Raw genomic sequence first — 21691 nt, forward strand, 5'->3', positions numbered from 1 at the left:
TGAGAACCCGTTATCATCTCCTCCTCTTCTTATTGTCCTCAAGAAAGCCTCTAACAGAGTCGAGGGTTTTTTAAATATATTTTTAAATTGAGATAAAATGTACACATAGCATTTACCATTTTAAACCATTTTTATTTATGTATGTATTCTTTTTAATGCTTATTTATTTATTTTGAGTGTGTGTCCACGTGCGTGTGCATGTGAGCAGGGGAGGGGGGAGAGAGAAGGAGAGAGAGAATCCCAAGTAGGCCTCACGCTGGGGCTCGATCTCACGAACCATGGATCATGACCTCAGCCATAAATCAAGGGTCAGACACTTAACCGACTGAGCCACCCAGGTGCCCCTCATTTTAACCATTTTTAAGGTACGGTTCAGTGGCATTAAGTATATTCACACTGTTATGCAACCATCACCCCCATCCATCTCCAGAATTTTTTCAACTTGCAAAATTCAAACTTTGTATCCATTAAATACTAACTCCTCACTCTCTCTTCCCCCTGGCCCCTTGATCACTCTAAGCACGTCATAGAAGTGGAATTACACGGCATTTGTCCTTTCTTGACTGGCGCCTTTCATTTAACATGATGCCCTCAGAGTTCATCCAAGGTGCTGCCTATGTCAGAATTTCTTTCCTTCTTAAGGCTAAATAGTATTCCATTGTATGCATATTCGACATTTTGTTTATCCATTCACCCATCAAAGGACACTTGGGTTGCTTCCAACTTTTGGCTATTTTAAATAGTGCTGCTATGAACCTGGATGTCCAAATATCTGTTCAACTCCCTGCTTTCAATTTTTTTTTTTTTCGTGTAAACCCAGAAATGAAATTGCTGGATCATACAGTAAGTCTATTTTTTAATTTTTTGAGGGACCTCCATACTATTTTCCATAGCAGCTGCACCCGCTCACATTCTCAACAGCACTGCACAAGAGCTCCAATTTCTCCACATCCTCACCAGCACTTACTATTTTCCGGGTTTTTGATGACAGCCATCCTCAGGGGTGTGAAGTGGTATCTTGTTATGGTTTTGATTTGCATTTCCCTAATGATTAATGATGCTGAGCATCTTTCCAAGGGCCTATTAGCCATCTGTACATCTTCTTTGCAGAAATATCCTTTCAAGTCCTTTGGCCAGTTTTGAATTGGGCTGTTTGGTTTTTGTTGTTGAGTTGAGGATTTTTCTCTATATTCTGGATATTAATCCCTATTGAATGACAAAACTAAATTTGGTAATGAGGTTGATGTCCTTTATTCAAGGGAAAACAATCCTTGGATTGGGGAAGTATGGTGCCTCAGAAATAGTGGGGCACTCTTCCCAAGGGGTTCTGGGGAAGAATGAGTTTTATGAAGCATTAGAAGTGGCAACAGGGAGGGGCACCTGGGTGGCTAGGTCGGTTAAGCTTCTGATTTTGCCTCAGGTCTTGACTTCAGGGCTTGTGAGTTCCAGCCCCATGTCTGGCTCTGTGCTGACAGCTAGAGCCTGGAGTTTGCTTTGGATTCTGTGTCCCCCTCTCTCTCTCTGCCCCTTCCCTGCTCATGCTCTGTCTCTCCCTCTCTCTCTGAAAAATAAATAAACATTAAAAATTTTGAAAAAAAAAAGTGTCAATAGGGAAATGGTACGATTAGCTGGGGTTGCAGATCTGACCTTATTTAGGAAGATCAAGGAACAAGGAAATAAGTATAGAACCCAGAGTTGCCGTGGTGTTTGGGGATTGGCTGTCTGGATGTACTGTGTTTCTGGTCAAGCAAAGCATTTACAGGAATACTAAGGTTTAGTTGGTAGCACCCCAAAAAGGAGGAGCTCCGTCTTGGGCCTAGAAATTGAACTCTGTTCAACATCTCTTATCAGATAAATGATTTGCAAGTATTTTCTCCCATTCAATGGGTTGCCTTTTTATTCTGTTGATGGTGGCCTTTGATATACCAAAGTTTTTCATTTTGATGAAGTCCAATTTGTCTATTTTTTTGTTGCCTGTGTTGTTGGTGTCATATCCAAGAAATCATTGCCAAATCCAGTGTCATAAACTCTTTCCCCTGGAGCCCTGGGTGGTTTTTTTGTTTGTTTTTTATTTGTTTTTTTTTTAAGTGGGCTCCATGCCCAACACAGGGTTTGAACTCACAACCCTGAGATCAAGACCAGAGCTGAGATCAAGAGTCAGATGCTTAACTGACTGAGCCACTCAGACGCCCCTGCAGCCCTGTTTTAATAAGTCATTTTATAAGGGTTATGGAGAACATCATCTTCAGATGGAGCAAGAAGATAAGTAAAATCCAGAGGAGGGGTTTACTATTTTGCCACCAAGCCCACGCCTTAAAAAGTAATCCTTGCAAATGGACTCTGATCAGCTCTGGTAGGAAAATAACATGAAAGAGGAGAGCTGCCTCAAATCGGCAGTAACGGAACATCAGGGGAAAAGTCTCCATTTTATATCAACATTTACATTCTTTTCCTTTGTGGATCCAAGTTCCTTTACGTAATATAAGAGCCAAACAAATGGGAAGGGGACCCATGGGCTCCAGTCTGCTTAACTGAGTAATTTGCTCCAGCTGGGTCTAGTTATCCATGTACGTTTCCTCACCAACACCCCATCCAAGCTCCATTGCAACGTGCGGAGTGAATTTTGTGCTCATGGAAGACACATCCCAACAAGCATTTAGGGAAGGGCCAAGATCAAAGAGCTGGGTGAGAGACCAAGAGTGGTCCTGTCAAACTGCCTTAGCTCAGATTTGCAGAGTCCTTCAACTACTGACCCTGGCTTCCCCGGGGCAAGAAAACGACATGGTTTGAGCAGCCAAATCATCAACACCAGGATGGCCTCTCACTGGCAAGCTCACTAATGTATGACTTTGCACATCTGTTCTAAACACTCACCAGCACAGGCTTTGAGGCAACCCTGTCACGCTGACGAGGCTTCGGCTGGGAAATTACAATGAGAGTAATAATGACCAGTCAAGGTTGTACTGACACTCCAAAGATCAACACTCCTGCCATCAGAACCATTATCATCATCATCACTGTGACCTTATTCAGTGTAGGACAGCTGGAGAAACTGCCCCAATTAGCCCAAGTAGACGGGACAGCAACTAAACGGTTCCTCTCTACTTACCCCAGCTCAGCCCTCATGGGCTGATCTCCCCTGGGTCTCCCCTGATGTGATTTAGGGAGGAAAGATGGTAAGCTTTGGAGATGACCTGCTGTGGTTGGACACGCTTGGGTTTACACCTCTGCTTTAACATTTACGAGTTGTTGACCTTGGCCAAATAATTTAGATCTCAGTTTCCTCATCTGTAAGCGGGAATAATTAAGTCTGACCTCATATGCGATGAAGAGTGGCAACGGAAAGTGCCCGGCACACGCTAACACCGAATATTCATAGTGTCTCTTCCCATGGTGAGCTGTGTGTCTTTCCCACTCCCCTTGAAGTTTCTCAAGGTCAGGAACCATATCTTCTTTGTTTTTAAGCGACCAGCCCATAGTAGACCCCCCATGAGTATGTGCTGAATGGATAAACCACAAGAATAATCCCCTTCCCTTAACTCTGTATATCATTCGGTTGTGAGGAGGAAAAACCAGTAAAGAATTTTCCCTGCTATGCCTTTACAGAATGAGTTAAACCAGCTTCCTCTTAGGAGTTGCACATCAGAAGAACAGAGCTTCAAAATCTTGTCAGATAAGGGAGATCTTTGTGGAGCAGAACTACCTGGAAAGTGTTCTGCATAACAATATACCCACGGATTTTAACTGAGCACTTACCCCAATTCCTTGTGGATTCATTAAACTGACAGCTTGACAGCAGCATATTGATGCCTGTTTTCTATCTAACACAAGCTGTATGACTGCCTTGTGTTTAACCCACTCTATAAATTTGTAAGCAGCTATGTAAAAACAAAAACCTCAGAAAACAAAGAAAAGATGCCGGGTTGTTATTTCACTGGAAAACAATAATGAGTGTCTCTTTTCTGTGTTCCTCCCACTCTAATTGGGTATATTTGGGTTTTGGTTGTTTTCCTTTGCTCGAAGAGTTTGAATTTTGCAGCAGCTTCTTTTTGCCTGTTAAAGAAGGCTGTGCTCTAGCCCAATGCCACTCACAGTGCCAGTCACCCTGAAAATAAGCTCAGGCCAGAAGGTAAATCAGTGCACTGCTTCCTTTCTCAAGAAGTCTCACTATGAAAAAAAAAAAGTCAGCTCAACTGAACAAGGTGTTTAGTGCCAAAGCTGATGTACATTCTAGCACAATCTCCTTATGGACAGGTGACAAAGAGCTCACAGATTGGCACCGCATGTGGATCACACTTCGAGGAGCATTGTACTAGGTTATGGAACTCCTCATCTGCCTGAGAATGTACTGGACTGACCTTTACAATGGGCTTTTGAAGGATTTTAGGCCACCTAGTATCCTTATCCCTTCTTTTGGCGAAGCATCCCAATATCAAGGATCTGCCACACCCTGTCTCAGTTGATGAGATCCAGGTGGGGATACTGTAAGACCAGGGCCGGCCAAATGGTGCTCTGAGTCTCTCCAGCCACAGTAAATGGAGATGATGATCCAGGGCCAACCAATCGGCATAATTCCATCTTCCTAGTTGGCTTTCAGACCTGGGAAGGGCAGTGGCCCTACTGCTGTATTCAGAGTGAATACCGGGACTCATGCAGAAACTATAAGGATGAGTCTCTTTCCATTAGACTTCAAGTTGTAAGGATGTGGGCCTGGAGTCAACAACACCCATGAGGGGAGAGCCTGGCTGTGAAATGGAGAAAAGACAGAGCAGAACTGAAAGGGAGACAGAAACTGTATTTGGAACCTCTGGATAAAGCCTTGTGTGATCTACAACTTTTCAATGATATATATGATCCAGTAAATTTCCCTTTTGCTTAGAACAGTTTATGAGCTTTCTAATGTTTGCAATGAGAAGAGTCTAAATTAGGCCTGGACTACTCTCCCCTGGGCTATTCTAAAATCCATACATGTTGGCCCTAAAAAGACAAAGCTGAAAAGGCAAAAGATCTGGAGTTAGAGGAGCTGTCTAGTTGGGACTAGAGGCAAGTTACCAAGACTTGCCACACCTGAGTTCCTTCCTCTGTCAGGTGATTAACATCTGCCCCATCCATCACCTGTCAGGTGAATATGAGAATCACATAAAAAGAGAGAAAATCACTCTAGAAACATATGAAAAGGCACTGCACAAACAAAAAATATTGTTATTGCTAGCCCAATGATAGTTATGCAAACTTCAAAATTCTGGCATCCATCACTATCCAGTTCCTACAAGAAATACATTGTTCTTAAAATAAACATGGTGGGGGGTAAGGAGAGGCAAACCAAGAAACAGACTCTTAATTACAGAGAACACACCGATGGTTATAGGAGGGGAGGTGAGGGGAAGGGGTTTAAATAGGAGATGGGGATTAAGGAGGGTATTGTGATGAGCACCAGGTGTTGTATGTAAGTGTTGAGTGACTAAATTCTTCACCTGAAACTAATATTACACTGTATGCTAACTGGAATTCAAATAAAAACTTAAAAAAGAAAGAATACATCGTTTTTATCAATACCTGTATTGTGCTCTAGGAGGGAGAGCGCCCTCTGCAGGCCAGAAGGTGTAAAGCAAGGCAGCAGACTCAAAAGCCGGACAGAATAGAGAAGGGGCAGCAGGAAGCCAGTCCAGATCTCAGGTTCTGGGCTGAGCACCAATGTGTGTGCTGTTTGTCATTTCTTGGGCCCACCCAGGACGTTTCTCCCCCATTGAACACAGCATCTAAATGACTCAAGCTTATGAATCATGCAAGAAAAATGATGGTTTAATTTAGAACTTAACCGCTAGTAACTCTCAACCACTATTTTGCAACTTTGGGGTTATCCTAACAATAATATTATCATGCAGGTAGGCAGATTTTGTGTCTGTTTTACTGTTTTCATATCTGAGATCTAAGGGACCAACAGAACAACAAACTGCATAAAAAGATTAAATCGTTCTGTAAATTTTGCATTTTTTCCAAAAGTCAGAGTACAATCATTTTCTGATAGATAGAAACAGTATGAGCAGTCAGGGTACAAGACAGGAAGAGGCATTACTGATTTTTAAGCCTCGTTCTGAGTCTCTGGTCAATGGAAGTATCAGTGGATTGTCTTTTGATGGAAAAATAACATTTTTATATTTTCATATAGTTAGTGTACCTGGAAGAAGTTTGTTCTTTACAGTTCCCTCCTTTGAGAAGCTCAAATCTGGATGGGGTGGATGACACTACTAAAACAAGTGTCCCTACACACTGGGTGTCAACACTGTGCCAGGCACGTACATCACTCCTAAGCCCAGCACCGCCCAGTCCACGTCACCAGTGGGCAGGGTTACAGTTCCTCAGAAGCAAGGAGCAGGCTGAGCCCACTCTCCCTGCTCCTGAGGATGGCCTGTGCTCAGGTAGAGCAGGCTGGCCCTGTTTGTATCAGGCTCCATAAATATCACAGCTTTCTCTTCCTTGTCTCCATTGGTGCCTCTTCATCTTATAAAACAAGATGGCCCTACCCTATCATCTGGTTATCCTCAGTTCAGGGAGAGGGGGTAAAAGCCCCATGTTGTTCTCCAGTCTATGTGCACCATCACAAAAGCTGATGTCCTGTCCTCTATGGATCCAAGGCACAATAAGTTAAAAAGCAAAGGGGTAGAGGAAAGAGGAACTGTCTCCCTAAAAAGTCTCTAAAACTTACCAGTTTGGATAATGCTCTGGAACCGGCATAGATTATGCCCACATACAGCACCGAAGCAGGAAGCCACGTCGAAACATCAGATCTGAAAAAAGGGAAAGAGACCAGAATATTTCTGTCACTTTCTGTCCAAAAGACCAAGCTGGAAGGCATGACCTTTCAGATGCACCAAAAACGACGGCGATTGTCTTAACATCTCTGAGTGACCTGTGAAGTGTGTGACATGGGCTGTGTCCACTGAGAGTGAGGGAGGCTGCCAAAGTCATCCAGCTATAGTCCGTCACTCTGCCAACTACCTAGTGTTACTGATCCCACGACGGAACACAAACGATCTGGAGATGGAAAAAGGCTTCCTAAAGTTGGGGAGAGAGAATAGATCCGAATTTTTTCAAAAAATTTTTTTTACTTTATTTATTTATTTTGAGAGAGAGAGTGTGTTTGAGCAGGAGAGAGGCAGATAGAGACAGAGAATCCCAAGCAGGGATTCTGCACTGGCAGCACAAGGCTCGATCCCACCAACCATGAGATCATGACCTGGGCTGAAATCAAGAGTCGGATGCTCAACTGACTGAGGCACCCCTGATTTTTTTAAGGTTTTTAAGATTTTTTTTTTTTAAGGACAGTGAACATTATTCTTTGGATTTTAAATAGTCAGAGGCTTTGAACCCATGCCAAATTATTACAAATTTTTAAAGGCTATTTACTGAGGCAATATATCAAACGGCTCCATGGAACCACAAAAGAAAGAAGCAAGTGCCAAAGGACAGAATTTTAAAAAGAATACTAGAACTCAAGCTGGGTGGCCATGTGCTGACATCTTCCACCATTAACCTGGAATCTCTAAGGACTTCTGGAAGGCACGTTTCTTGATTCAATTGTGGCCACACCAAAAACTGCTTTTTTCTTCTTTTTTCTTTTTAACTTTGTTTATTTTGAGAGAGAGAGAGAGAGAGAGAGAGAGCGAGCAAGCAGGAGAAAGGCAGGGAGAGAGGGAGAGAGAAAGAATCCCAAGCAGACTCTCCACTGCCAGTGCAGAGCTTGATGTGGGCTCGAACTCACAAACCATGAGATCATGACCTGAGCCAAAATTGACAGTCGGACACTTAACCAACTGAGCCACGCAGGTGCCCCCAAAACTGCTTTGTTCAATACAGTTTAGAATCTTGCTGTCTTCAAGAAGGCAAAATCCCGGTTTTTATATAGAGAACCCATCACTGAGGTTCCCTCAGTCACAAACACATTTGGTCCACTTACGCAAGTTCCCGGAGTTATTCTCATAATAGATATAAATAAATGAGACCATTCCAGCAGAATTTAACATAATAATCCCAGCTAACTCAATGAACTGCTCTCCTGGGATGATGCCTGCTCAAGAAATGTTCTTTGTGAATCTTATTAGCATGGGCAGGCATCTATGATCAGACCTGCTTTTGTACCCTTCCCAGGGAACCTGGTGCTAAAATGTCTCTAGTCAGGCTTCCAAACCCTACTTCCTGAATATATTCATTCAGCAAATATTTCTAGCAATTTGCAAAGTGCTGACAGTGCTAGAGTTATTATTAACAGCAGCATCCTAATTAACATTTACTGAGCACTTGCTACAAATGAGGCAGTCTGTTAAGTGTTTTCTATGCTGTGTCTTTTAAAAATGTGTACAACCACCTTATGAAGAAAATGTCTTTGTTGTTATTATTATTATTATTATCCCCATTGTGCACATGAAATAACTGAGGCAATAAAGAGTTTAATTTGCCTGTTGTCAGAAGAGCTGGTTATGGCAAAGCCAAAATTTGAATTCAGGTCATCTGACTCTAAAGCTCCAGCTTTAAGCCACCCTTTCACACTTTGCCCTCAAGGACCTCATAATCTAGTGGTAGACACTGACATATAACAAACACAGCATGATTCTGCTCTGGTCACACACTAAGCATCTAATGACCTGAGGAATATTCTCTGTTCTTACTCGTCTTACTGCAATAAAAGACATCTGCACTTCCAGCCAATAGGTGAATAGAGAAAGATAGATGCCATTCTCCATCTTGATGGATAACATCATGCTTGACATCAAACCAATTGCTACTCCTCTAGGAAACGACTTCCCCATTAGACCTTAAGCTCACAAAGGTCAAGGGAGACAGGATCCAGGCCCATGGCCCGCTGAGCACCACAAGGAGGCCCAAGAGCATACACAGCAGGGAGCATAGTGAAGAGGGAAGGAGTGCCCTGCGTGAAACAGCAGCACACCCACTGCAGCAGGCCCGGTGCTTCAGGATGTGAGCTCAGTAAGGCCCTAGGCATTTGTGCTTTGTTCCCTCTTAAACAAAGAAGACTCCTGCCCAGTCAAACGCTCCAAGAGACCTCAGGGCATCTCAGTGGCCATGGATGTGAAAAAAAAAAAAACATGGCTAGGGGAAAAGAAAGAAAGAAAGAAAGAAAGAAAGAAAGAAAGAAAGAAGGAAAGAAAGGAAACATGGCTAGGGAACACCTTGTATTTTAACCCTGTACCCGAAACACAAAGAAATGACTTTAACTATGAAAAATAAACAGATCCAGTTGGACCAGAGACTTCTGGGAAATGTTACAGAGCAGCTGTGGGAGCATTTGGATACAACCATGGAACTATGATCCACAATTATCGCACCCAGGGCCCACCTTCTAGGTGGACAGAGCCAGAGCAACATGCACCAAAGGCAGAAATTTAGACACCTGCAAAAGCAGCTGGTTGCCTAACCCTGTCTTGGCCCTCATGAGCTCTCATCAGACAGCTGCCTCCCTCCCTCCCCCCCACACACCAACAAAAAATTATAGCTGCTATCGAGAATGATAAATACGAATCACTAGGAAAAGTGCTGCCAAAACAGATATGAGCAAAACAAGTATGAAAGGATGGGGGGTGGTGGGAAGAAAAATAATTAAAAATTGCAAAGAACTCTGCATTCATATTGTTTCAAAGTATCAAAGTTCTCACTCCACTGAAAATCTTAGGGTATGTGTTAAGTGTTGTTGATGCAAGAAAAGACTCAAGGGAACACCAGTCGACCATCCATACACAAAGAAAAATCTTGGGGCGCCTGGGTGGCTCGGTCGGTTATGCACGCGACTCTTGATTTCGGCTGAGGTCATGATCTTATGGTCAGTGAGTTCGAGCCCTGCATCAGGCTCAGCACTGACAATTAATTATCAGAGTCAGATAAGGGAACTTCTGCATATATTACTAACATGTCTCCCACCTGTCAAATAAACTGTAAGTTTCATAAAGGTGGGAGCCATGTATGTTTTGTTCATATAAATCAATGTAAAATATCACATGCATGAATGTTATAAAAGAGACTAAAGGACTATGCCATACCATAAGGGCATCTGATCTAGTCAGTGAGGATAGAGAAACCTGCCTCCAATAAGTGATACTTGAGATAAAACTCAAAGTTCAAGTGGGTGCAGGGGGTGAGGGGGTGATGCAGAGAAGTAGAAGGGACACCATATCCCCCCCTTGGTCCATTACTCACAGCAATAAAAGTCTCTGAAGGTTCAGTAAGACTTTGTCACAAGTTGGTTCTTCACTAACTATGACTCCCAAATTCTTTTTTTTTTTAATTTTTTAAATGTTTATTTATTTTTGAGAAAGAGAGAGAGTGGGGGAGGGGTAGAGAGAGAGGGAGACACAGAATCTGAAGCAGGTTCTGTGCTGACAGCAGACAGCCCGACACAGGGCTTGAACCCACAAACCGTGAGATCATGACCTGAGCTGAAGTCAGACGCTTAACAGACTAAGCCACCCAGGTACCCCTATTATTCCCAAATTCTTTGCAACATTGATCTCATTTAATTTATACACTGGCAGGGGGGCCTGGGTGGCGCAGTCCGTTAAGCGTCCAACTTCTGGTTTTGGCTCAGACTGTGGTCTCACTCGTGAGTTCAAGCCCTGCATGGGGCTCTGTGCTGACAGCATGGAGCCTGCTTAGGATTCTCTGTCTCCCCCTTTCTCTGCCCCTCCTCCAACTTGTGCTATCTCCGTCTCTCTCAAAATAAATAAACACACATTAAAAAAAAATTGACACACTAGCAGGAGAAATGGGCAGACGGTGGCAGTCACAAGAGCACACACTCTCTCCCTCAGAGAAAGCCTGCTACAGGGAGTGCAGTCCGCCGACAGATGCACTTACATAATTTGAAGAATTGTTTATACTTGCTGCTTCGGGAATCAGAATTGGGATCTCTGGCTTGAGGGGTTTTCCACGACTGTTAGCTAATCTGCTATCTTAACCTGGATGGGTCAGACCTTTCAACAGTTACCTGGGGCAAATAAAATGCCTGACAACTGAGTTTTCCATACTTTTCCAGGTTATGTGGAGACAAGGTGAAGATGGGAACTATAAAGGTGGTGCTTTGGGGGGGCTTTTGCCATCTCTTTTTTTTTAATATTTCTTCAGGACAAAATGAAACTGTAATTTCAAAATCCTAATTAGCTCTGCTAAAATGGAGGATTATTTTCCAGGGAGATAACAGCAATAAGTGATGGAAATCACACCTGGTTCTGGGCACTGAAGAGTATAACCTTATAACATGCACATGGTTACCCAAATCTTTGGAAATTAAAAGTAGCTCTCTTCACTCCCAAGGAACGTTCCAGCTAACTAAACTTAGCTAACTTTAGCCAATAGCTCCAAGGGATGGACAAAGTTCACACATTTTCCCAGACTGTGTCATTTCTTCTAGGTCAGGTCATCTAGGGCTGGGGGTATCTAGGGGTCACCTAGGTCACTAGGGGTGGGGCAGGAAAGACGCACAATTACAGAGCAGTGCATGGCACAACACCATGCAATAAATGTTCTCCCGGTTTTTCTACACGTAACTCCAAAGACAGAGGCCATAAGGGATTTCATGTAGATTGATCTACACCTACAGAAAATGCACTGGCCAAAAAACACCATAAAGAAAATCAAGAGATGATTAACAACTTAGGAAAAAATACTGGCAACATATAAAACAGGCTGGAATTTAATATCCTTGATGTATAATGAGTGTTAACAAATCGATAAGAAAAAAAAAATCGGAGCACCTGGGTGGCTCAGTCAGCTTGAGTGTCTGACTTGGGCTCAGGTCATGATCTCACAGCTTGCGAGTTCGAGCATCGCATTGGGCTCGCTGCTGTCAGCCTGTCGGCACAGAGCCTGCTTCGGATCTTCAGTCCCCTCTCTCTCTGCCCCTCCCGTGCTCATGCTTGCTCTCTCAAAAATAAACACTAAAAAAAGGATTTAAAAAAAATTTTTTTTAAGAAAAAAACTCAACTTCACAAAAGAAAAATACTCAGTGGACAAAAAAGAGGTATTTGCATGTGTGTGTGAGTGTATGTATGTATATTTCTCTTTCCCACACACATAAGAAATACAAATAGCCAATAAACATATGAAAAGTTACACACACACACACACACACACACACACTACTCTTTACAGTATTACTGTATACATGCATACTCTTTACAGTATTTAAAGGTATTTAAAGTTATCCACAATGATGTTTTCATTTACAAGGAAAATAAAACTGTATTCTGGCCTCCTTGTTAGTCATCAAGTATCCCAAGCACCTTGGGGCCTGCTCTTGCTTCCTCCACCAGGAACCCTCCCCCTTCAAACACCTGCAGAGTCTACTCTCTCACAGGTTCAGATCTCTGCTAAAAAGTCAGCTTATCCCTGAGTCCTTCTTACCTAGAGTATATAAAATAACAACCCCCCCTCCCGCCCACTAGAACACACTCGGGCACACGCACATGCACACCTATTCCCCTACCCGGCTTTATTTTTCTCTGTATTTACTGCCATCTGACACATCATGTACTTCCATTTGCCTTTGTTTCTTGTCCATCTACCTCAACTAGAATATAAGCTCTACGAGGGCACGCATTTTTGTCTGTTTTGTTCACGATGCACCCCCTGTGCTGAAAACAATGTCTGGTATATATGCTAGGCACTCCAATATTTGCTGAAGGAGTCATCACGTATTACTTTGGTAACTTAAAAAAAATGTTTCCCTTGGGGCACCTGGGTGGCCCAATCAGTTGAGCATCCGACTGTGGCTCAGGTCATGATCTCATGGTTTGTGGGTTCGAGCCCAGTGTCGGGCTCTATGCTGACAGCTTGGAACCTGGAGCCTGCTTTCAATTCTGTGTCTCCCTCTCTCTCTCTGTACACACACGCTTTCTCGCTTTCTCTCTCTCTCTCTCTCTCAAAAATAAACACTTAAAAATATATATATTCCTTTCCTTTTTCTGGATTGATACAAGGGGAAAACAACAGCATCAAAATACACCAGAAAACTCCAGGCATGACCCTAATTCACATTTTTTCCTATACTTTTCTTAAGCCCTTCAGAGGATTTGCTCTGAACAGATTTGCTGGTGCTTACAGCTACTAGGTTTTCAAGGACAGGGATGAAAGTAAAACATTTCCCACCATTTGCCTCTTTGAAATGGCCCTAATGGGTAATTCTAACAGTTTCAAATTCAATAAACATTTCTAACAATCATGTTGTAACCTACAACTGTGACAACAGAAAACTAACTGCATTAACAAACATGCTTTCTTCAATAGACATGAACTCAGAAACTTGGCATGGAGGCAGTCATTTTGTTTCCTATAATAATTTATCTTGTTTTCTTATTAAAAAGTAGTACTTAGGGGCACCTGGATGGCTCAGTCAGTTAAGCATCCCGCTCTTGGTTTTGGTCAGATCATGATCTCATGGGTTCATGAGTTTGAGACCCACATCAAGCCCCACATCAGGCTCCACGCTGGCAGTGTAGAGCCTGCTTGGGATTCTCTCTCTCTCTCTCTCTCTCTGTCTCTCTGTCTCTCTCTCTCCTCTCTGTGCCCTTCCAGTGTATTCTTTGTCTCTCTCTCAAAATGAATAAACTTAAAAAAAAAAAGTAGTACTTTTCCATGCTAGAAAATTTTCAAAGTACAGATAATCAAGAAAAACATTACAATTGCAATCCTGCTACCCAAAAACAACCACTGTTAATACCTTGCTAGGTGTCCTCCCAAACAGGGCCTATATGCACATATATGGACACTGCAGCAAAAATGGGATCCTACTGTACACATTGTTTCATAATCTGCTTAACATCTTTCCATGTCAAAAAAATCATCACCAATTTATTAATAAGTGAATAATAGGCTATTGCTGGACACTGAAGTTAATCCTCTTTTTACTAACCTAATGCTGTAATAGTTATCTTTGAGTACATTCCCTTTTCATATTCATGTTTTTGCAATATCAGGATAAACTCCCTGAAGTAGAACAGAAGCTCAAAGACACAGGCATCAAAGTGTGGCATTAGTTACAAAATTGCCTTCCAGAGGGGTTATGCCAACTCAGTCCTCTGCGATGGGCTACATGCTAGTGTTCCCCCCAAACTCCTGTGTTGAAATCCTGCCCCCCCCCCCCGTGATAATTTGGAGGTGGGGCCTTTGGGAGGTAATGAGGTCAGGAGGGTGGAGCCCTCATGATGGGATTAGTGCGAGTGCTCTCTCTCTCTCTCTCTCTCCCTCTCTCCCTCCCCCTCCACCATGGAAGGAGATGAAAAGATAGACAAGAAGAGGTCTTCACCAGAACCTTACCAGGCTGGTACCCTGATCTGGGACTTCCCAGCCTCCAGAACTGTGAGAAATCAGTGTTTATTGGTTAAGCCACCTGGTATTTTCTTTCTTTTTTTTTTTTTTTAGTTTTTTTAATGTTTATTTATTTTTGAGAGAGAGAGCAAGCAGGGGAGGGGCAGAAGGAGAGAGGGGGGGACACCGAATCCAAAGCAGGCTCCAGGCTCTGAGCTGTTAGCACAGAGCCTGACACAGGGCTCAAACTCACAAACCATGAGATCATGACCTGAGCCAAAGTTGAAGGCTTAACCAACTAAGCCACCCAGGCACCCCTGGTATTTTTCTTTTTAAGTTTATTCATTTATTTTGAGAGAGAGAGAGCATATGTGAACAGGGGAGGGGCAGAGAGATGGAGAGAGAGAATCCGAAACAGGCTCCACACTGTCAGGGCAGAGCCTGACATGGGGCTCGATCTCACAAACCATGAGATCATCACCTGAGCTGAAACCAAGAGTCAGATGCCCAACAGACTGAGCCACCCAGGCATCTCCAATCTCTGGTATTTCTGTTATAGCAGCCCGAGCTAAGACACCTTCTACTGCCAGCTCTAAGACTGTATAATTCTCTGGCAGCCAAATACCTACATATTAGGGACAAACCAGGCACATACCACTAATGCACCTTTTCTCCACCTATAATTTATAAGATGGCACCTCCCATGCTGGCTTATTTGTCCATTGTCCTATGTGCCAACAAAGGAGGCATGATGGAATTAAATCTTGAGGTGGTCCTCACAGAATGCTGGGTCTCTGTGGTACAAGGCCCTCTGGGGAACTGCTGAGCCAGTGAGTGTGTGAGTGTGTGTGTGTGTGTGTGTGTGTGTGTGTGTGTGCATGTGTGCAGGGATGGATCTCACAGCAACTCCTGGGGGAAAGTACTATTTGCCATGGGGTCTGGTTTGAAAATTGTGGTGATACATAGTTTTTCTTATATGATTTATAAGCACAAGTATTGTGTCTTGTTTGAGTCTTGGGCTTGTTTGTTTTTTTGTTTGTGTACATCTCCTGTCCCTAAGGATCCTGATAAAACATTTTACAAGAAGCTAACAATAGTCTGTTGCCGTGAATTATAAAACTGTTGTTATCGAAATGAAGGCTAATTAAATTAAACCACTTGTTTTTCAAATAGAGCATGCATTATGGAAGGAACATCTGCTCCCTCAAAACACTCAGAAGTTTATCTGTTCATGAGGGCCCTTCAAGCTGAGTTCTTGAAAATTCTCTGCATTATGCTGACACCTAGTGGAGCTAAAAATAGTTTCCAAACATAAAAATGCCAAGTCTAGGTGGTTCAGTCAGTTGAGCATCTTGATTTCAACTCAGGTCATGATCCCACAGTTGGTGGGTTCGAGCCTGAGTCAGGCTCTGCGCTGACAATGCGGACCCTGTTTAAGATTCCCTTTCTCCCCCTCTCTCTGCCCCTTGCATGCGCGCTTTCTCTCTCTCAAAATAAATAAATAAACTTAAAAAACAGTACCAAGCCACCAAGATACTAGGATTCATACTGCCTATTGGCATTGCCAAAAACAGTAATATCTTACAATTATAAAGTCAATATTTGCTTTACAGTTTACAAGCACTTTTACATATATTAACTCCCTACTCCCTACTTAGAGAAGATACCTAGATTTCATTTTGGGGGGTCCAATCCTGGTGAACATGGTCCTTCAAGAATCCTACTCACTACTGTCCCTCTTTCCTAATATTCTTAGACCTTTCCTCCTTCATTCTTTACTCTTCCTCTGACTCACAGAGGGTCAACTCCCTTAACAAAGTTCAGCCCTAATGTCACTTGAACCCAAAAACCCTGTGATTATACTGTTTCTCACAGAGCATAACTTAGAACAAGAGTCAGCAAACTATGACCCATGGGCCATATCCCACCTGTTGCCTATTGCTGAAATACCATTTTATTGGCACTCAGCCACACCCATCTGTGTATGTAGTCTATGGTGGCTTTCATGCCACAAAGGCAGAGCTGAGTTGTTGCAAGACACTGTATGGATACAAAGCAACAGTGACATGAGGTGCGGTCTACACTGAAGTGTGAGTTCAGCAGATTCCTATGCCCTGCAGGTTGGTATAGGCATGACCAGCAGCCACTATAAACTTCGAAGGTCCAAAAATCCTGTCCCAAGAAAGAAAAATACTGCATGGTATTTGGAATTACATGTGGAGTCTTAAAAAAAAAAAAAAAAAGAAAGAAAAACTAAGAAAACAAACAAACAAACAGTCAAACTCACAGAAACAGAACAGAAAGGTGGTTGCCAGGGGCTGGGGGCAGGTTAATAGAGGAGATTGGGAAAAGGGTACAAACTTTCAGTTATAAGATGAATAAAGTCTTAGAATCTAACGTATAAAATGGTGACTACAGTTGATAACACTGTGTTGTTGTGTCACTGACATTTCCTAGAAGAGTAGAATTTAAATGTTCTCACCCAAATAAATAAATAAATAAAGTGAGGTGATGGGTGTGTTCATTAATTGGATGGAGGAAATCTTTCACAATGTGTACATATATCAAATTACCACAATGTATACTTTAAACATCTTACAATTTTAGTTGACAACTAGACCTCAATAAAGCTGAAAAAAAAATTCCTGTCCTCTACCATCCCTGGCCTCATGGACTCTTCTCTGGGGAATAACCATAATCACCACACCAAAACCAATCAGATTTTATTCATATTATGTCCCTGCAGTGGTTCTCCGTGTTTCCTGAGAATGCTTTGAAAGCTGGTTTTATCTTCCCCCAATTTCTACATAATATACATAAAGCATTCCTCTGGCAAAAACACACAATAGGAAAAAAGATCAAAAACACATGGATTTGATGTTAACTCTCCTCTGTGAGCAAAGGTAACTGTTCGTAAAATTACAGGTCACTCAAAATGAAATACAATATATTAAAAAAAATATTTGAGAAATTCCAACCACCAGTAGCTTTGATGAAGACAAGCTATCTCGCTTAAAAACAAATAATTAATCATAAAAAGAAGCATCCTAATTGATTGGCTCACTGTTCATTTCTTTAGGGACAGGACTGAGTTAACTTGGAGGTTTTATCAAAGAAAATTTTTTGAAAGTATTCTTTATTTATTATGAGAGAGAATGAGTGTGGGAGTGGGGGAGTGGCAGAGAAAGAGAGAGAGAGAGGGAGAATTCAAAGCAGGTTCTACATCAGTAGTGCAGAGCCAGATGCAGGGCTCAAACCCACAAACTGTGAGATCGTGAGCTGAGCTGAAACCAAGAGTTGGATGCTTAACCGACTAAGCCACCCAGATGCCCCAGAAAATTTTTTTTTTCATTTGCAAAAGAGAGTGAGAGTGAGGGAGAGGGGCAGCGTGGAGCCTGACGTGGGGTCCATCCCATGACACTGGGATCATGAGCTGAGCCAAAATCAAGAGTCAGATGCTCAACCAACTGAGGCAGCCAGGCTCCCCTATCAAAGAAATGTTTTATAGTTCTCCAGCAAAGATCTCCAATGGAAAATTAAAGAGTGGAGCCTTCTCCCTCATCTGTTAGAAATCTCTGGTCACAAAGGCATTGTGGTATAGCGTTATTAACTTAGAACTTCTCATCCTTGAAAACTTGAGTTAATAATTTGCTGTCTTAGGTAGAGTGAACAAAAAGTAGTAAGCACATTAAAATTTACTTTCGAAATGTTTTTATTTAAACATGTAGTCTGGTCATAAAGGGACCGGAGGATGGTATGTAATGTCTCCAATGAAATCACACCTGATTCCGTAAGCAATGTTTCGAGAATCCAGTAAAGAGTGCCATGGACTCACTGTCAAATGTCTTGTCACGGTGTTCTAGATCACGTTCTGGAAACACAGCCTACAGCCAGGGCTCCCACATCTGCTAGAAAAATCACTTGAACATTCTCCGGCAGGTTGGCAATGGCAGTAGAGCTGCCGGTATAAGGACAAGCTTGCGACTGAAAGCCTGTGTGATCTTTCCCAAGACAGAAGGCCTCTAAAGCATCATCCAACACTTGGTGATTGCTGGTTGCTGAGTAAAAATCTTGGAGATGGATTCTATCGGGTCACTTAGTGGAGTCATGACATGGCCAGAGACTAACCAACACAGCAGAATGGCCTCTCTGCAAAGTAGGAAATGTGGTGCCAGGTTCTGGAACTTGTTTTAAGAGGTAATCTTGGATTCTGCTGCACCCCAGGCTATAAGGGGTCTAAATGAGCTCTCATGGTATATGTTATTAAATACCGATTTGGAAACCACCCTCCAGCCCCACTGGTACAATCCCCACTCTACGATGACCCAGAGGACTCCACCCTGTCCACCTGCTGCTGTTTCCATTTTTAGTAGAGTCCAACCTCTGCCACCTCCACACAAGTGCACAGTCACACAGCAAAGCCAAGCTTTGGTTCTCTAGTAACATAATCGGAAAGCCAAGCCTAGTAGGAAACAGCAACCATGGCAAACACACACCCAGGCCATGCATACATGAAGGAACATGGGTGCTGGGTCCTTGCTGCTAGACATCTGGTAACTCCCCTTTGCTGAGGATCTGTGGAAAATGGAAATGCTGTGCTGTTGCAGCAGTTATTAATCATAAGATTCACTAAGACACTAGGATCTTTGATAAGGCGCTTAACCGAGCTAACGTCGTGTGTAAGGATGTGAAGCCACCTGAAGAAGTACAGGCGATAGAAGTGAAAAGGTCCCTGAGAATTTAGCAGGGGGACGGAAAGGGAACATGCCCACAGATCTGCAATGGGTAGAACCTAGCATCACGCAAGCTCAAAGGACAACAGTGTCTAGTGGGTCTCAAATTTCTACTGTTGGAGGATCATTCCTTTCAGGGAATGAACCTTGAGAGTCTTTGACTTTACTCTGCTCTACCAGTCATTCCTCCTTCCCTTCCCCCAAAAGGCAGAAGTATGAAGAATTCCATCAAGAGATGAATGGATAAACAAACTGTGGTATACATCCAATGGAATATTATTCAGCTTCTCAAAGAAGAAGATTCTGACACATGTAACAATTCTGAGGACATTATGTTAAGTCACAAAAGGACAAATATTGTATGATTCCACTGAAGTGAGGTATCCAGAATAGGTAAATTCATAGAGATGGAAAATAGAACAGTGGTTATCAGGGACTGGATGGAGGGAAGGCAGAATGGGGAGTTACTGTTTGTTCTGTTTGGGATGATAGAAAAGTTCTGGTAATGGTTGCACAACATTGTGAATGCACTTAATGCCACTGAACTGTACACTTAAAAATGGTAAAATTTATATTATGTATATTTTCTCACAGGAAAAATGTTTTTAAGTGGGAACCAATGGCTTAGCTCTTAAGGAAACAGGGCCAAAGTAATGTTTAAACGACTATTATGAAGTAAATAATTTACATCAGAAATTATAAGATAATTGTAGTCAGGGGCATTGTAAACAGAGTAGAGGACCCATGTTGATGAGCACCAGTGGACCCCAGTCCACAATCTGACCGTTAGTACCTGCATTCTAGACCAATCTCTTGCCTCTGTGGAGGAATAAATGAAACCATTTGGAATCAACATGCTTCATTATTTAACTGAATATTAGAACTATCACAGGCCTTGTGAATTCAGGGCACATATTTATTTTTATTTTTTAAATTAATTTATTTTTTTAATTTAAATCCAAGTTAGTTAACATATAGTGTAATAACGATGTCAGGAATAGAATTTAGTGATTCATCACTTACATATAACACCCAGTGCTCATCCCAACAAGTGCCCTCCTTAATGCCCCTTGCCCATTTAGCCCATCCCCCCATCCAACACCCTGCCAGCAACCCTCAGTTTGTTCTCTGTATTTAATTAAGAGTCCCTTATGGTTTGTCTCCCTCTCTGTTTTTATCTTATTTTCACTTCCCTTCCCTTATGTTCATCTGTTTTGTATCTTAAATTCCACATATGAGTGAAATCATATGGTATTTGTCTTTCTCTGAGTTATTTCGCTTAGCATAATACACTCTTGTTCCATCCACATTGTTGTAAATGGCAAGATTTCATTCTTTTTGATCGCTAATATTCCATTGTGTGTATATATGTGTGTGTGTGTGTGTGTATGTGTGTGTGTATGGATATGGATATATAAAGCACATCTTCTTTATTCATCTGTCAATGGACATGTGGGCTCTTTCCATACTTTGGCCATTGTCTATAGTGCTGCTATAAACATTGGGGTGCAAGGCACTTATTTGTTTAAATGAAGACCCAGTTCTCACTGAACAATCCACCATAACAATGGAGTATAAATAAAGTAAGACCTCTGCTTAAATATCACATATAAAAGTATCTTCAAAAGTATCTTCATTTTGTCAAGGTAAGGATATTATACAGGTGAGTGACCTGGCCTGATCATTCAGTAGAGCTGTCTGCCTTGTCCATATAAACTTTGACTTCATTTGCTCTTCATTTTGTGCATCATTTCAGATGAGGCATGATGTTCTGGAAGAATCATAAGAATTTATCTAGGTGAGGCAGGAGTGGCTAGCCAATTCAGGTTGTAATTTTGTCTGAAAAATGTCACGGTTTTTGAGATTTCTTTTAAATGTATTTGACAAGTTGCCTTAAGAAATTCATAACAACTAATATATAATATAATGTGTGATCTGAACTGAACCCTGGATCAGAATTTGGCAGGGTGGGCGGGGGGCAGGGTGGGAGTTACATTATAAGGATATTATTGAGAAAATTGGAAAAATATGAGTTTGGTCTGTAGATGAGATAATAGTATTGCATCAATATTAATTTCCTCATTTTGATTACTATACTATAGTGAAGTAAGAAAATGTCCTTCCTCTTAGAAAATACATACTTATGAATTTAGAAGGGGCATTTTACTCTCAAATCTGCAACTTACTCTCACATAGTTCAGAAAAAATTATATATATATATACACATATATACATATATATGTATACATATACATAAATCTCAAGAGAAAATTATAGGAGAAGCAAGATAAAAGAATGAGGAATAGGAGTAAAGGGTATGGAAATTATTTGCATTATTTCAAACTCTTCTGTAAAGTAGTAAGTAATTTCAAAATTAAAAATTTCCAAAAATTTTAAGTTCATTTAAAAACTCATTCATCGGGGAGTGCCTGGGTGGCTCAGTCAGTTGGGCATCTGACTTTGGCTCAGGTTATGATCTCATGGTCTGTGAGTTTGAGCTCCACGTTGGGTTCAGTGCTGACAGTTCAGAGCCTGGAGTCTGTTTTAGATTCTGCATCTCCCTCTCTCTCTGCCCCTTACCTGCTCATACTCTGTCACTCTCTCTCAAAAATAAATTTAAAAAACATTAAAAAAAATTATAGGGG

At 41.9% G+C, this 21691-nt stretch overlaps 1 protein-coding gene across 2 annotated transcripts in view; it reads right to left on the reverse strand.

Annotated features, from left to right (window-relative positions):
* TMEM241 (transmembrane protein 241) overlaps positions 1–21691 on the reverse strand; it is a 114442-nt gene that overhangs the window by 83664 nt on the left and 9087 nt on the right. For both annotated transcript variants that reach the window (XM_047828483.1, XM_047828484.1), the window contains exon 4: positions 6707–6788. In XM_047828483.1, coding sequence (XP_047684439.1) covers positions 6707–6788 — 82 coding nt within the window. The remainder of the gene's footprint in view (positions 1–6706; positions 6789–21691) is intronic.

Source organism: Prionailurus viverrinus, chromosome D3 (assembly GCF_022837055.1).
Source record: "Prionailurus viverrinus isolate Anna chromosome D3, UM_Priviv_1.0, whole genome shotgun sequence".
Classification (NCBI taxonomy): Eukaryota; Metazoa; Chordata; class Mammalia; order Carnivora; family Felidae; genus Prionailurus; species Prionailurus viverrinus.